Below are 17,748 nucleotides of genomic sequence, written 5' to 3' on the forward strand. Positions count from 1 at the left end.
GAGAGAGAGGTGCTGGCAGAGGGAAGAATAAACACTGAAATGAGACGCAGAGTGTTAGAGCGAGAAGAAGAGAGAGTGAATGGAAAGGAAGTAGATGGAAACTGAGGGATGACATGATGCAGAGAGAGTGAGAGAGGATAGGACGAGTTGAGGCATGGCAAGCATTCAGATGTTTTGACACGTCGCAAATCGATTAAAGGCTGAACGCCAAACACTGAATAGTGTTGCGTGGATCCAGATCTGCAGTCATTAAAGGGACAGCGGATTCTCTGTGTTGGCAGGTCCAGGATCGGCATCACTGGAGGGGGAATTGACACACATGGTGCTGTCTTCGATAATGTATTAGCAGAGTGCTGGAAGTGTGGGTCCATATGTCCACATGTCCACATACAGTGAATGCATATGAGCATAAGTGTGTGTGTGTGTGTGTGTGTGTTTGTGTGTGTAAAAGTGTCTGTATGCATAAGGCTTATAAATCCACATGCCTTTTTGACATTTTCATGCGGATAAAGACCTGAAGTGACTTGAATTATTCAGTATGTATATTTGTGTGCGCTTGAGCAAATGTACACTATCCACTGGGTTGTTACACAAATGAAAATATGACAGAATTGCCCTATACAGAACCTAGACGATAATCGAAGAGCCCAACCTCCAGTTTCACGGCAAATCACACTGAACCACTTTTGCTGAACTCAACAGGGTGATTCTAAAATGAAAAGTGTCTGAACTATGAAGCCCATTGTGTTGTGCCTTCAATCACAGCTAAACTGGTGGGCATATCTGTGATTAGAGACGCGAAGGAAAAAAGGCATGGAAACATGGGAGTGAATTCCAACACAAGGTTATTTTCTAAAACAGACGTGATGTCACCATATTGCCCTTTCCAGATTGTTCCCCAGATGTGCTCACGGCATCAAACAAACCCAAGGGATTTCGTCAGCTAAGCCAAAGATGCATCTGTGCATAATTGTGGAAAATTTGAAAATAAACTGCAACACTCATAAAACAACGTTGAAGGCAGGGGGCGTCCCGGGCAGGGAAGCACTCTGTCATGAAATCACCCAGGATCATTTATACCAGGGCTGTTGATGAACACTTGGCTGTGGTGTTCGACCCAAGAAACGATTGTGCAACCAACAAATGCATCACCGCGGCTCTGCGTGTCATCCTCTCTCCTGTTAGTTTTCCATCTCATGGCCTCTTCTCTAATCCTAAACAGACACATTCCTGCTGCAATGAAGCACACTGTAAGGCAGAGCTCTGCCAGGTTTCAGGAATGCAATCACACAGCAGCACTTCACAAGGCTCTGCTGCACCAAGCTGCCGCAGCCAGCTGATGGTGTAGTCTTATTTTTCCACTCTCAAAACCAGCAGGGCTTTTTTTTTTTTTTTTTTTTTTTAATCTGTAACTTGCAGTACAGGATACATAAGAACAAATAGCAGCCCCCACTTTAATAAAATAACAATGGAAAAGAACAGTTTATTTGTCACTAACACAGGTGGGAAAATCCTCCTCCGAGCACATTGTGACCTAGTTCCATCAGGGGCGATACACAAGTGGACTACAATACCTGAAAGAATAAAGCTCCCTTTGTTGTTGTCCTTGCACTGTATTTCTTCTCACTGGCCTACTTTGATGTTAGGTCATTGTCAGTTTTCGCGTTCCTTTCATTGTCAATGATCATGTGCATGTTTGTGTTTGCTCCACTGCAGAACCCTCGGTGGCACATAGACCTTGAGCCATGGGCCGGCGAGAGTCATTCTCTGGAGGAAGAAGCTAAAAGGTTCCTCAACTACATCACAACACCACAAGTGAGTCATAATCCTTTGAATTCCCAGCTGTGCATAATTCTAAAATCGTGCACAGCTGGCTGCCCAAATGCAGTGCGCCAAAGAGTTACAGCACAATCCTGTATGGAAGATTTGAGAGCAGCTGCAAAGATGCAAGAGTATTGTGAAAGTCTGTCACAGAAAACAGGATTGTTAGTTTATTGGCACCATTTAATCTCGTGACTTTGTGTAAAGAGAATCTGAACATGTCTTCACAGATGACGAAAAACATTGTTTTCTTAGCCAACAAGCCAGTGGTTGCTCACTCTTTACCTCGTTCCACTGATGATGTGGCAACCTTTTTGTTTGGGATTTTGGTTGCACATGATTCCTTGCTGCAAGATGGGCCTATGTCCCATCAGGGACCTCAACATCTTAAATCTGCATTTGACGTTTATTGCTTTGAGTTCAAATCAACCAAATACTGTAAACAGATGCATAAATATACCATTAAAACGGTAGTTTGAAGAGAGATAATTGGACTAAGTTGTTACCTTTAAAGGCCAAGAAGTACATTATTTTGTATGTCAGAGCGAGCCTGTATCTGTCAGCCCATGATTGAGATACACTGGCACCTCTTTCACATCAGCCGAAGAGTATTTGTCCTGCTCAAACAGCACACACATAATTCATTACTCTATTGATTAACACACAGATGGAACTCACAGCCTCTCTTTTCACAAGTAATCAACGAGATGTTGTGGTTTGTTTGTTGGTCCATGTCAGTATTAAATTACTGCAAATCGATAAAGATGTTCAGCATCATAGTTTGAAAAATATCGAGCGATGAAAAAGCATGGATTTCTTCACCCTTTTGTGAAGGTAACGACAAAGACACCGTTTCATTTTCCCTGTCCAAAACGTAGACAGACATTTTTTTGGATTTCATTTGCTGCGGTTTTTATTGTAATGAAATTGAGTTGGGGCTAAATCAGCAACTTATCTCTCTCCCTCACACAGCATAGCCGGAACACAGAGTCTTCCACTCCAAATGACTAAGCACTCGTTCTGTATCTTTCACAAAGCAGACATTCAGCTCATAATAAATTAGCCCCGGGATGTGTGTGCGTGCGTGTGTGTGCGTGCGTGTGTGTGTGTGTGTGTGTGTGTGTGTGTATGTGTGTGTGTGTGTGTGTGTACACATATATGCAGCCACTTGTGTGTATTTGTGAGTGTGAAAGGAAAGGGACAAGGACAAGAACAGAGAGAGAGAGGAGAATGTCTGAGCGCACGTGTGTGAGTGAGTGTGCGTTTGTGGGAAACTGTTGAAGGGAACTGTCCATCATAGACAGTGACAGGCGAGGGTGGAGGGGGTTGGTGCAGGCATAGCAGCCTCCTCAGCTGTAATTCTGACTGACACAGTGCCTGGTGGAGCTGTTACTCTGAGAGATGGCCTGCGACACAACTGTCCAATCAATAGCAGTCAGTGTATCTTACAGGCATGCACCGGCACGCACACAGATAAGAGTAAATGTTTCTATAAAAGTATTTTTAACAGCCTGAAATGTACTGTAGATAAATGTTGCTGATTAGCTTAACAACAATAAGTAGCTACCGTTCATTCATTATAATGTATTTTCAATGAAAACATTCTTTCATGTCAATTTTGCAGCTCAGTATTCAGAGTAACAGTGTTCAGCAGGCAGCCGTTCAATGCCAACAACAAATCTGCAGATGTGAAGTGGCAAAATAGTCAAGAGTGATTTTACATCTCGTTGCACAGCATGCATTGTGTGCTGATGAATGCTTTCAGCTGGAACAAATCAACAATGACGGGCGTAATGGAGCGTGTTCCAAATTCATTTACATACATTACTGCACCGACCACATGTATATTTCAGTTCTTGTGCTCTTTAGAACAAAGACACATCCGGGGACTTTTATTCCCTGTCAAATGGTGACACTGCACTTGACTCAGTCAGCCCCCTACCTGCCTGACCTGTCACTGAAAGCTCTGATTAGAGGGAGGCGTTAGTTTAAAAGGCCGCAGCAGGGGAACCAAGTGATGCTTTGGAAGCTGTAAAAATCTAACCCCCGTAAAAGGGAACTCCGGTGTTGGCCGGAGAATGTAAACATGCATAATGAACAGTTTCAAATGGAAAAATGTCAATTTCAAGTGAACTATAGATGTGATTTTATAAGAGGTTGGAATGCAGCGCTCATCGTTCAGTGACAACAGTATATTTTTTGAAAGCACTAATCATTTCTCAATTCTTCATTGTTTTTATTTCACATTTACACAGCTGTAACACACACACATTTACACACGCTATCTCGTTTACACTTGAATGGTGTGCAGTGGAGCCACAGACAGATTTATGTTGCATATCATCATGCCTGAGTCAATATTGTTCCTTCCTCAGCAAACTGAATCTCTGCAGCAGACGGAGCTTAAAGAAACCAGACAGCCATCATTTGAGCAGCAGCTGCAGTGCTAAAGCTTAGTCACTTATAAAACTACAGATGCACAACACAAAACCAACTCGCTGCAATGTAGACAGTTTACGCCGGTATATGCTTTGTATACACATACAGATACTCACATAAACCCTAAACATGTGAGCCTTGAATTATAGATTCACATAGATAGACACACACACAAACACACACACACACACACACACACACACACACACACACACACACACACTGTCCCCCAAAGTAGCAGTTTCCAGTGATTTATAGCATTTATGTTGAAACATCTGGAGGAAGACATGGTCCTAACATCAGGACAGTGCTGCACGTTATGTGCTTGACTTTAACATGCTGGCGTGATTATTTAAACTCCCTGGCACTCATATTTGGCTGTGGCTAAACCCAACCGTTCCACTAATACTTGTGGATACAAAGAACAAAATTTGTCTGAAGCTTAAGAGCACAAACGCTGCAGTCCTATTCATGCCTAAATCAACTTCATATACACGTCACACTGTATGGGGTAGAAAGTCATATATTCATACACTAAATTACTCACACATGCCACGTTTGTGGTCTTAAATGCTCACTGTATACAGTTCATATGGTTCAGATGCTCACATTTGCTCAGCCGTATTTGCTTTTTGTGCATCACTGAGCTCCACCCTTGTGGTTTAAGGCAAGAGGTTGATGCTCTCTAGCTCTTCGAGAACAGGGGTATTGTGTTAACACCGGATAAAGTCAAACGTCAATAAAACTCAATCCTCCAGTGGAAATATCATTCATTTCCCAAAATAGTGCTTGTTTGGTTTGGATTGTACATTGCAATGCAGGGCTCCCATTTTGTCAACCTTGATAAGATGTTTTGCTTCTCTTTATCTGACAAAAATGTTACAATATGTGCATTTGTTCCTGTCACCAGGTGTTGTGTTCATCATTGGCTGGTGAAGAAGCTGCTCAAGAGGGGCCGACGGGTGCCTGGGCTGTGTGCCTGGATCCGAAGTATAGCCTGACCCACAGGATACAAAGCAAACACTGCAGGATCTACTCTTTTGGGTGCGTATAGACACACACACACACTCACGTAATGCTCTTGTTTTGCTAGATTTGTGTGGTGCCTAACACCTTGACACTGGTCTTAACCTTGACCACTACATCTAAAAAACTGACCCTTAGTCTAGAATATAAATCTATTCCTATTTGTAATCACTTATACAACAAAATCTACAGTCTGTACAACAGCTTTGAGACAGGCTGCGATGTACAGCATCTGAACAAGTAACGGGATTGTGCGCAGAATTAATTTTCACACTGTCAGGGAGTTATCTGCAGATGCCACCGTTATTCAGAGCAGCTGGTTCTGTGACAGGCTGTGATATATCAAATCACAATTGCTGCTGCTGTCACGTCATCCATGACAGTTTAAATTTTTTTTCTTTGTCATATTGGCAGGCGACAAAAATGGCTATTGGCATAAGTAGCTATTTTCCGCACAGTGGAGGGGGGAGTGTAACTCTGTCTCTACGTATCCTGCTAGTCTTCTCTTTTTATGTCTTATCATTTCAATGACTAATTGGTCACTGAGCCTGTATTTATTCAGGATCTGTTTTTCTCCGACAGAGGGGCGATATTCAACTGACTTTTTTGGGCCAGGTAGCAGTTAGGTTTCCTTGTTCCTTATCTTAATATTTGTGACAAGTCTTTTTAAGTCGTTGTGTAATACTTTAATGAGAGTAAAGATAATCCTCTCTCATCCTTAACTGTCTCCTACCTGGGATTTCACATCCACTCCACCTCTGCTTCTTCTCATTGAGTGGCAAGTAATCTTGAATCAAATCAGCCAGGCCACCAAGTTATTTGACCTTCTTAAGATTGGAGAGTCATTCACTCCCAGCTGGCTTTGTGTCATGGATCAGCTTGGCTCCATCCTGCCCTGCTGGGTCTCTGCTGTGCTAGGGTGCTGCGAAAGTCTGAAGGGATTTGGCCGCAGGAGAGAGGGACATTATTAATTTGACTGTCGAGAGACAGCACAGGTGTGCTGGCACCAAGGCAGACAGGGTTCAGATACCGAAGTGGGTGGGGGATGGCAGGGTTACTGCTTTTTCTGTCTCTCTATGGAGAAGGGGTCGCAGGTCAAATGAAGAAATTGGAGGAAAACATATCTGATATCCTCTGGCTGACCAATGGAAAGCCACTCATGCAGACAAGCTACATGCCTATTGCACCAAAAATAAAAAAGAATGTTGTATGAGTCCCCTCTGTGATTTATTCCAACAATTTAACATTTGTACTGCATATCAGCTTGGGAAAATGTGACTCGCAGCTCTGATTTCTTAAGTCAGTGAAAACTGCATTACCATTTTCCTACTATCTAACTGATCCCTTAAGACCTCTGGACTGAATTCAATTTATGCTAAGTCGCCCCTCAACTCTGGCTAATGCAATAACAGTGCGCAGACCTACAAAACAAAATCCTATGAAAAACAGACACTTTATGAGCATCAAAAGAGATATCCGTAGAGCCAAGTGTAACGGTTAATCAAGTCAAACTGCTCTCTAAAGTTCCACTCTTCTAGATACACCAAGTGATTCTCTCCTCCCCATGTCCCCTACCTGACCTAGATTCAAGACACACACACAGACACACACACACACACACACACACACACACACACACAGACTTCTTGGTCATATTGTTGAATCTATGCCAGGTATGCTGAGTATCCTATTCTCAGGAGGGTTCTGTTTTGCTGTACAAGAGACTTACAAAATCCTCAACTCCAATCCACTGCTACACATAAGATGGGCTTTAATAGAAATGTCAAATGCTATTAAGTGTGCACTTGTGTACACTGTTGAATGCAATAAATTACTGAGTATGTACACTTGAGCGTGTACACTTGTGTGCATAATTTTGTGTCTTTTTGTGCATGTGTGTACAGTTGATATGTTTCATTTGCATGGTGTTTAACGAGCCGTGGACGGATGTGTCTGGGCAGGATGAGCAGCTGTTATCTGATTGGTCTGCCACATGGTGGGACGGCGGGGTGATGGAGTGTTTGATGGTGGGGTGGTTGCAGGAGGTTTTTCCACATGAAAGACCCAATTATCCACCTTTCACCTCTCCTACTCAAACATCCCTCTCTCATCCTCCTCCATCTTCCTCTTCTTACAGTTTCAGCCTGTCTTTTTGATCATAATTATTATTTTCTCCTCATTCTCTCAAGCATAAGAGCAATATGGGCCCATTGAGGATGAGTCATCCATTGCTATAAAAATCCGCCCACATTCTGGCCACTCAAAGCAGGCATTGATACTTGTGCATGCCCTCATCTGCTGTACTTTTACCATAAGCATGTGCGATGCTGTCGCTACAGCAACGATGGGAATATTCACAGTATAGCAAGTGGCAAAAGTGGATCGAGCCACTGCCCTTTTACCCTCTATGGCCAAGTCAAATTATTACAGTTATTACAAGTTTTGTTGTTCTTGCCACTCAGGCTGCTGTTATTAACAATTATATTGTCGGAAAACTTGCCAAACTTCTGTTCAGTCACTGATGACACTATCATCTTTAGTGTCATCTTTCCTGTTAAAATGTTTATTATTTTTCCTTTTTTTAAATTTTCAACAAGTAAATTTAAAAACACAAAGCCGAAAAAAAAAAAAAAGGGTTGCCAGAGTAGCAAAGGAATGTCCATGTCAGCCTGGTATGTTCAGCTTTTCAATGAGTTTAATTTAGAAACAGTGACTTAAGATGTTCAAATGAACTGTACATAGAGCCACACACAGAGAGACACACAAATCATCATACATCACTATAATTACTTTCTGATATAATCAAGGACCCCAAAATCTTAACAAATTTGCAGTAGGAGTCAGACGAGTAATACCTAATACCTTCTAAATGGAGACAGAAAACCATATCATTGAGTCATTTCTTAAAACAGAGAGGGAAGGTTGATTTCCATTGCCTTGAAGTAACCTTTTTAGCCATAACAATCAGGTAAAAGTAAAGTTTTGGGTCTTGTAGCATGTATCTCTTTTAGTGACTGAGTTAAGTGTAGGTGAGGTGATTCATGAATGTGACTGATGTTAAACCACTTCATTTTATCTTAGAGCATACCTCACTTTGTGTCCTTAAAGTAGCACAAAAGGTATTGTGTGCGATGCTTTAATAAAGGCATCTAAATATCCTGAACAGTACATGTCTGCTCTGAAAAAGGTATATTGCGCATGCTGGCTCATTGGAATGGCGTACTGAGACACTTAATGCAAGTGAGCTACAATTAATGTTATTAACTACACCCATGCCTATCTCTTCATGTTTTTTTTTTTTTGCCCCAAGGTAGCAGATGATAATCTAGAAGACGATAATCTAGAAAAATCAGTCATCCATCTTTTTTTATGTATGTCATCTCTGGCTGGCGTACAATTCAGTCTTGTCTTGAACTTACCCAGCAAATGCTGAGAAGTTTTTGTTCCTTGAGTTTGAAAGAGGTCCACTCGTGACAACTGTCCTCGCAGACTGTAGGCCATGTAGCAGTTGTTCAAATTTAGAGAGTTCACATAGGCCAAAGTGCAGCAAGGGGATTAAAAATACGTGCAGTTCATCACCCATTGATCATGCTATGCTAATGTGATTCAATGTGTGATTAAGGACGGGGAACAGGGGCACAATTGAGAGAGAAAAAAAAAGGAAAATCTCGAAGGGAAACAGACGGCCAGTCAGGGACTAGCTTCCCAGCCCACCCGGTGTTTGTTAACCAGTCTCACCTCCAAGGTCACAACATCCAGAGAGGCTGTTGACATAATAACTCAGTGTATGGACAGATGTATTCAAGGCTCTGTTTATCAGATTTACAATCCACTGGATGTTTGTGACCCATCACACGTACACAAACACACACATATACTTGTACTTCTATCTCTGTGAGGACTCGTCATTGACATAATGCACTCCCTAGCCCTTTAGCCTAACCTCAACCATCCTAACCCAAACTTTAACCCTAACCTAAAACCTAAAATGTTATCAATTTCCCAAAATGTCTTCACTTCCAAGGTCGAAAACTCAGATTGTCGTCCCAAAGATAGAAGTATGCGCTCGCACACACACACACACACACACACACACACACACACACACACACACACATCTTCACATCTGGTTGCCATGACTAGTCAACAGGGACCTCTTCATAACCCTTATAACCCAAATGTTTTGGAGCGAACTTTCCTCTAACGCACACATATCTTCATATGCATTCATCCAGAGTGTTACTGCTCCTGCACTCTATGCTCTAATGAGAGAGGCTATTACAGCTAGTAGAGATCCTACTTTATCAGCATTGACATCCAGAAGAGCTTCTAATGCACTGTGACTCCCCCCTTATCCCCCGCCGCTCCACGAGTAATACCTGATTCCTGTCATCTAAAGTGTCACTGTAGTTATTCCCAGCCAAAAACACCTCACCAGAGAATGGGGAACTCTCAATGAAATATTTAGTGCGGTAAAAAGAGACGTTTAGTTGCATCTCAGTCTCTCCCATATATTTATCTCTCATCTCCCTGCTAGTGAGATGCATCTGGGGACCTGGTGCCTCATCTGTGAAAGACCTGTAATATACTCCCTCTGCAGCAATTACAGAAAACAACCGCAGCACAAACAAGACACAGGGGAGTGCAGGGACAGTGACTGAGAAAGGAAGAAAGGGAGAAAATTGCAGAATTAGAGGAGGGAGGGGGGTGGGATAAACAGAGGATAGCAGTTAGAGAGGGAGTGGGAAAGTAGGGGGAAAGCACGAAATACGGGGGAATGTGTCCGTCTACTTTCATTTACACACATCATATATCAAAATGGAGAAGCAGACCACTGGAAAAGGGAAAGGTAGAGGGGAACAAAAGAGAGAAACTTTAAACAAAGGAAACTTAAGAGAGAAACTGAAACAAGAAATATCTCCTGGCCAAAAGCTTGTGTTCTCTCTGTTTTTTGGATTATTGATTTTTTGGCTTTTAAGTGTGTTTTTTGGGGGGAGGTCAAGTCAGGATCACACAGTGACTGTAAGTATGAGCCTCGTCAGCAACATTTTATTCTGAGAATTCACTCTATTGCATTTGACATTTGTGACAACTGGTGCTGATGTTGTTTCATGTCACACAGAAGATCCTTGGGTCTTTAATCGAATGCATTCTCTTGAACATAACCCGTTAAAATACATGACAATTTTAATATTTTTAGCTAAGTTCACTTTGGAATAAAACAGGAAGCCTCCATCCTGTTTTTTGCTTGTAAGCAGTTTCCCTTTGCACTATCAAATGAGAGCATGATGAGAACGCGGATGGTTTTATTTTGAGTTGGCAAGCCATTCATTAGATTCCCCATTCAGTAGAATGCAGCAGGTCTCATTTGTAGCTCTAGCAATGTCTCTCAGTGAATGTGGTAATGTGTTGAAGTTATAAAGCTACATTCATGCATCCCTCCATCCCCCTCTGTCTAGGGATGGGTATTGTTTGAAAAATTCCAGTACATGCAGTGATACGATACACCATTTTCTGTACCAGTAACAAACTTTGATTTCCTACAAACCATGCTCGCAGTCTGTGGATGGCGATGGCGGTGGGTCGGTGAACCACTTTGATCCAGACTGAAACATCTCAATAACTACAATATGGTACAGATATTCAGGGCACCCAGCGGATGAATGTTTATGACTTTGGTGATCCCCTGTCTTTTCCTCTAACCCACCGAGACATTTTTTCAGTGAAATGTCTCGTCAAGTATTGGATGGATTGCCATGAAATTTGCAAGAACTTTGTCTAAATAGAATGTAATAATAATCTAAACTGCAAAATTTGGATTTAAATCAGGGACCAACTGATGAAGGAATAAGTTAACAAGATTACTTATTTGGACAGACAGTCAAAACCAGCTTACAGTACCTAACAGTTTTTGACACCCTGTACTATGAGCATATTTAGGCTTGTAAGAAAGTATTGAGGTTCAATTCCCAGGCTCATCTTTCCTACTCAACCTGATTATCTTGTCCTGTGTGGGCCGCAGGTTGGGGGTGGACGACCGGTCCCTGGAGCATTTCCTCGCCAGGTCAGGATGTGAGGTCCACTGCTTCGATCCCAGCCTGAAGCAGCCTCACCTGCAGCAGGCTGAGATGTGGCTCCATCGCCTCTCTGTAGACTGGAGGGATCCAAACCCTGCCATTGTCGCTCAGCGTCAGTACGCCAACACAAAAAAACTTGCCACCATCCTTAATGACTTTGGACACAGACAGGTAAGAGCTACTATGGTTAAACTATGAATAAATCCTAGATTCTGCCACAATTGTAAAACCACCTGGAACTATATGAAAGGTTTTTTTTTCTTATTGTGTCAGCATCACTCATAAGCTGCATGCAAACGCAGGCCCCTTCCTGTGCATCCCAACATCATACAGCTCATCATGACTCATTCCTCTGTTCTCTGTCTCAAGTTCCAGGTGAATAATCTCCCATATATCATTTTGTTTTTCCTCCCTTAAATAATATTATGGTGAATGCTCTTCAAACCCCACTAGGGTTTGTGGTCTGGCTCATCAGATAGGGATCTGCATTTAAGATCAATCATACATGCCCACACACAGCAAACCCACTGATAGGATGCATACTAATAAACACACATTCAAATTCAAGGTCAGCCAAACTTCCATGACATAGGTAATCAAATCACAGCTGGCAGGCAGTCAAGCTCTGGTCTCTTCTTATGTATTCCTCATGAGAGGGAAAGTTACCTTTAGTAGTCACAGAGACATATAAATTAATCACAGAACATTCATAGTTTGATAAATGTCATATTTCATGAAAGACCCAATGTGTAGTTAAATTTTTCGGTAGCTACGGGGCTGCTCGCTGACCTTCTTCCCTCCGTTTTAAAATTTATTCTGGATGAAAAAAATAGTCAAACTTATTTAAATATATACATTTACCTATTGTTTACATATTATACAATATATACATATAGATATGAAAATATGAACGTATAAACATTGGTGTGTGTATACGTGCGTGATGGTGAGTTTGCACACCATACGGTTTTATAGATGACAGTACTCACCTGTTTTAAATGCAGAGCCACACACGCATCCCTGTAATGAGGTTTTAATGTGAGTACACAGTGTGCCAGAAGAGCGAGCAGCAGCAGTGGCAGCAGCAGAGCAGTCTCTTCTCAGAGGCTCTTGCCCAGCCTCTGTGACAGGAAAAAGCAGCAGTCAAGAAACGGAGTAATTGGAAAGGTCGAAATATGCATTTTTGCAGCATTTCTTATCTGTGTTGGCTAAAATAACCACACCGATGACTCATTCACTGAACAGAGCTCGTGTGACCAGCTGAGACAGCAGACACTGTCACCACAGGGACAAATGTCAGTAGCAGGAAGTCACATCTCATTTATAGAAAGGGACTGCATATTGGGGCCATTGATCATGCTGGCAATTGGAGAGTACAACAGTATCAGCACTGGCCCGCCGTACTTCCAGACTGAATTAAATTAGGTACTGCCATATTATAAGCCGTGGAAAACAAGCACTACATACAGCACAACAAGCTTTTTATTTCTTCAGTAAAGGGCCACATCCTGCACTCCTGCATACATATCAGAATGGTTATCCAACATGGACTAATGTCGCCAATTGTTTGATGTGAATGGATGAAAGTGTTTTAATGGTACCCTTCGACACTAACCTGTCACAGCAATAAAACAGTGTGACGCACATAGATTTTTGTTTTTTAGTCTTACAATTTTAACTTAAGAGGGTGGCAAAATTTCTGGAAAGGAAGTAAGCACAATTACGCCATAAACTGTCTGGAAAAATAACACTGAATACGAAGATGAATATCAAGACGCCTCTTACTGCGCGTCTCTGTCAAGATGCCTTTTGGGAGGCTCTGCCCTGATGTCAAAGCAGTTGTTGAGGTGCATCCAACAGCACAGAATCAGCAAACCTCTCAGATGTGTAATTAAAAATCTTTAATTGTGACCAGCTCTCTATTGGCAGACTCACTAATTAATGCACATAAAACAAGATAATAATAAAGGTTAGGTAAGCTGTGATGTTTGGATCTCTGGTTGACAAGCAAAAACAAAGCGTAAACTTCCATTTAAAGTTATTTTATTAACTAGTTTGTTTACAAAGACACTGACAACTTATCTTCAAAAGCGTCTCTAAATTAAAAATTGTCCCAATGTGCTGCCTAATCCTGACACTGCTTTCAGAAATAATTACAAAGTGTATTTTGATCGCATCCTGCATGAGTCACTGGGAGGAGAGAAAATATTTGCCCACTGGGTGTAAAAATCTCACATTAATTTCTCAGCAGTGGAGGGCAGGAATTTCTGTGGAGTGCAAAGTCGTTTTACAGAAAATATTCGATAGAGGCTACACAGAGAGGCTGATCAACTCTCTTATTGTAGAGAGTGCAGTTTGGTCTGTGATTGTTTTTTGCAGTCATCTTTTTGCAGTTAAATGTTTGATTTCAGACTGCATAAAGAAGACGATGGAAGTTAAAACTGTTCACAATGGTTACAGTCATATTGTCCATGGAAGTCTATTGTTAGAGAAATGTGTCAAGTCTGTCACCTGTGTCTTCATCAAAATAATAAGAAAAAAAAATCTAGTGTTTGTTTTATCCTGCTTAAAGAAATAGTTCAACATTTTGGGAAATGGGCGTTTTTTTTTTTTTTGCCTAGCATTAGATGATAAGATGGATTCCACTCTGACATATGTATGGTAACTATGTAGCTGAAGCCAGCAGCTGGTTAGCTTATAAAGACTGAAACGGGGGGGGGGAGGCTAGCCTGGCACTGGGCAAAAGCTTACCTATTACAACCTTAAATCTAGTTTGTTCATCTGTACAAAAACCAAACTATTGCAGCTTTGCAGGAGGTTGTGTGCCGGTCAATTAATGTACTCCAGAAACACTTTAAAACACTTTGTGGAGAATAGTCATCACCATCAGGTTGCTAGGCAGTCACTGCACCAAGAAAAAGTCTGGCTCATAGCATACCGTAAAACTACAACTTGTCATTTTGGTTTTTGTATGGATTAAACAAAAGGAGATACGACATGTTAATTAGTCAGTTTAAAGGTGCTGGTGGACAGGTTTTGTTGCTTTTGGGCAGAGTCAGTGTTGCTCTTCCTTGTCTCCAGTTTTTATGTTACATTAAGCTGCTGGCTCAAGATATCGATATTCCTTTAAAATGGTACTTGTTAGGCCTATCTAGTAGTGAAAATGTTTTAGGGACTAAAAGTAAAATGAGGATTCTTTCAAAAACAATGCTTTGAATAGTTTTTCAATTCGTCAGTTAACCTCATGCAAAATGCAGTAAACAGAAAAAACCTAAATCAAATCAATATTCAGTGTGACCAACCTCAGCCTTTAAAACAGCACCAGTTCTCCTCCATACACTTGAACATAGTTTTTGATGGTACTAGGCAGGTGGGTTTTTCCAAGCATCTTGGAGAACTTGCCATGGTTCTTCTGTGGATTTAGGCTGTCTCAGTGACTTCTGCCTCTTCATGTAATCCGAAACCGACTGCATGATCTTTCACTGAAGATAGTTCTTTATGACTCTGGCTGTATGTTTGGGGACGTTCTCATACTGCAGAATGAAACTGGGAGCAATCAGATACCTCCCTGATGGTATTGCATGATGGATAACAATCATAAATTAAACAACTAATGTGCCTAAACAATATGTACAGTAGTCTATTTCGCCCAAATTACTTTAGTTTTTGATATGAAATATCTTACTTTGCTCTCCAACCACAAGGAACCATATCTCAATTCTTTTCAGCACAGTTAAGGATCACTTAGCATTGCTAGCTCTGCACAGCAGTGTAGCAAAGTCATCTTTCCAAAGCTCCAACACCATATGGACTTTGCTGAGACAAGATAGTGGTCTTGCCAGAGCTTACAAGCTCTCCTGCAGAGTTGAGATTGGAAGCATTAGATCAGGGACCGTTGAGACAGAAAGACAATTTATGTCAAGTATAAAAAACAGACCGTACATCATTCAGGCAGAGTGAAGCCGTATGAGCTGCTTACTCCAAAAATCAGAACCTCTAAATTACATCCAATCCTGACAAATGCACGCAAGCATAGTATGATTTGCTCTCTTTAGAGACAAAGTGAAAACATCACCTCCCGATGATGTCACATCATTTTCCATTACAAGGTTTCTGTGGAGTTAAGGAACATAGCTCTGCTTGTGGGAGTTTGGGGGTCCATGGGGAGAACAGAGGACAACATTTGAACTTGTTCTCCACAGATAAGCATTTTCTGAGAGTTTCTTGAGACTTGTTCAGTTCCACTAATGAGACCTGGGAATTCTGTAGTACCACCAAAGGCATCAGTTGGAGAGGAATTTCATGGCCACTCTAATATCTGTGCTGTCGTGCCACCAAATGATGTCCTCACTGTAGTTGTACAAATGTAAACATTTCGAACAAATAATGCAGGACTACGAATTTCCTTTAGCTAGTATCTCAAAGGATTAATGTAATAATCCTTGACAATACAGTACCCTGGGCCTGTTTCTGATCAATCCTGTAATCTAAATCTCTCCTGAGGTCTTATCACTACTAATTTAAGGGTTACATTATGTAATAGCTGAGAAAATGCTGAGACATTGCTGAGAGTAGATGGAATAAAAGCACAGTCGGCAATGAGGTCCTTCAAACACATAAAGGTCAGACAATGGACATCTTTAGCAGTCCAGTACACTTAAGATGAATCCCAAGAACCTGAGGATACGCATTAAATCTTGGGCATGCATGAGTCTCCTTACATGAATTTGACCTAAGGGTACTATTAACATTCGTCTTATGAAGCATTTCCTCTGTGCTCTAAGACAGCCAGGCCTTGTCAGGCTGCTTTCTCACTCAATCCATCAACATTGCTAAAGCAAGAACAAAGGCCAAGCTTCACTAACTCCTTTTCATCCTTTAATTGCTTTTGCATTCAATAACTCCATACAGTTTAGTGTCATTCCAGTGCTATAACAGAACTCATTTATTACCTGAAGAAGAAAAAAAAAAAACACATCTAAAGTGATTTTTTTTTTCTGTTATAGGTGGATGTGCTAAAGGCAGATATGGAGAGCGCAGAGTGGAAGATTTTGGAGAATCTGGTTCTGGAAGGAGTTTTGGACTCAGTGGGTCAGTTGCTGTTGGAGCTTCACCTGCACTGGGCGGGTTTTGAGGTGGGTGGCGATGACCCGTCCGTGGTGCGGTACTGGTTCAGCCTGCTCAAGGAGCTGGAACACGCCAACTTCCGCCTCTTCCATGTCCACAGCGACCCAGCCAAACCGCACCTCTTCCTGCATAAGAATATCCTCAACGCCAGCAGTGCGTACACCTTGAGCTGGGTGAACACACAGTGGAAGCCTTGAGGGATGCCGGACTGATGGCAATCAAATGGGTGTAGCCAGAAAAAGAACTTGGCTGGAATGGCCTCTGAACGGAAATGCACAAGTTTGTGTAACATGGAATTTTCAGTGTGAGCGCAAATTCTTGCTAGAGGATGCCTGTTCTCCAACAGACCGTTCTTATCTGGCTTGACAATTCTGTAAAGCTAAAATCTCTGCTCCTACTTATCCTCCTGCTCTCCCTCTCCTGGCCTGTAATGACCTCAGTCATCTAGAGGGGCAGAGAAATTGCCTCCAGAGGCTGTCTGTTCTACCTCATAGTGGCTGTGTCGTTGGCTGCAGGTCAGCCTCTGAGTCACACTCACCCATGTCATCGTGGCCCTCTCTGGACTTGGCCCAAAGCCCGACGGTCATGCCTGCTATTAGACAACCTTTCTAGATTACACTAGTCTACACAGAGCCAGAGACCACAACCCCCAAAATAGTACATGGATACATGATGTCAAAGGGGTAGGTAGAAGTGAAGAGATGGGATCTGCTCTGGAAGTGGAAGATAATAACTGTCTGGACAAATAGATGCCTCCCTGCAGTTGAACCTCGTATAACTGTCTAGAACACAAAATGCAACAATTATGTGAAGAACTGCATTGTAATGTGTCTCGACTCGTACACAGTGTGTTTGCTGGATATCTGAATAAGGATATGTGGGCGAGCATGAGAGAAAAAGACAAAAAGGAAAGATGAGAAAGAGAACTCCAATTATTATTTTTTTTGCATATTGCAGTTTCCTGGGTTATAGTAGGAAACAATAATTCAGATCCACACAAAAAAAGCATTTCATGTTACTGTCAGGTCTTTTTATCCTTTAGTCTTCTACTGGTGTGCAGTTGGCCCATCTCCATTATCTGGGTCGCACCAGAAAATCAAACAAATCAACAAATTTCATCTCAAAATGTAGCACTAGGCAAATATCATTTCAAAAATTATCCAACTAATGAAATTTGCCAAAGCCTTTGATGCAGTTTAATAAATCAAGAAAAAACAAAAAATTGTCTGGTTTTTCTCTTCATGGTTTTGTGTTGGAT

General features: G+C 41.7%; 1 protein-coding gene across 1 annotated transcript in view; it reads left to right on the forward strand.

Moving 5' to 3' along the window:
* Positions 1-17,691, forward strand: part of mettl24 (methyltransferase like 24) — a 34,293-nt gene extending 16,602 nt beyond the window's left edge. The window contains exons 2-5 of the mRNA XM_040124623.1: positions 1,717-1,815; positions 5,171-5,304; positions 11,309-11,534; positions 16,370-17,691. Coding sequence (XP_039980557.1) covers positions 1,717-1,815; positions 5,171-5,304; positions 11,309-11,534; positions 16,370-16,687 — 777 coding nt within the window. The 3' untranslated portion in view covers positions 16,688-17,691. The remainder of the gene's footprint in view (positions 1-1,716; positions 1,816-5,170; positions 5,305-11,308; positions 11,535-16,369) is intronic.
* The last annotated feature ends 57 nt before the right edge of the window (positions 17,692-17,748 follow it).

Source organism: Xiphias gladius, chromosome 4 (assembly GCF_016859285.1).
Source record: "Xiphias gladius isolate SHS-SW01 ecotype Sanya breed wild chromosome 4, ASM1685928v1, whole genome shotgun sequence".
NCBI classification, from domain to species: Eukaryota; Metazoa; Chordata; class Actinopteri; order Istiophoriformes; family Xiphiidae; genus Xiphias; species Xiphias gladius.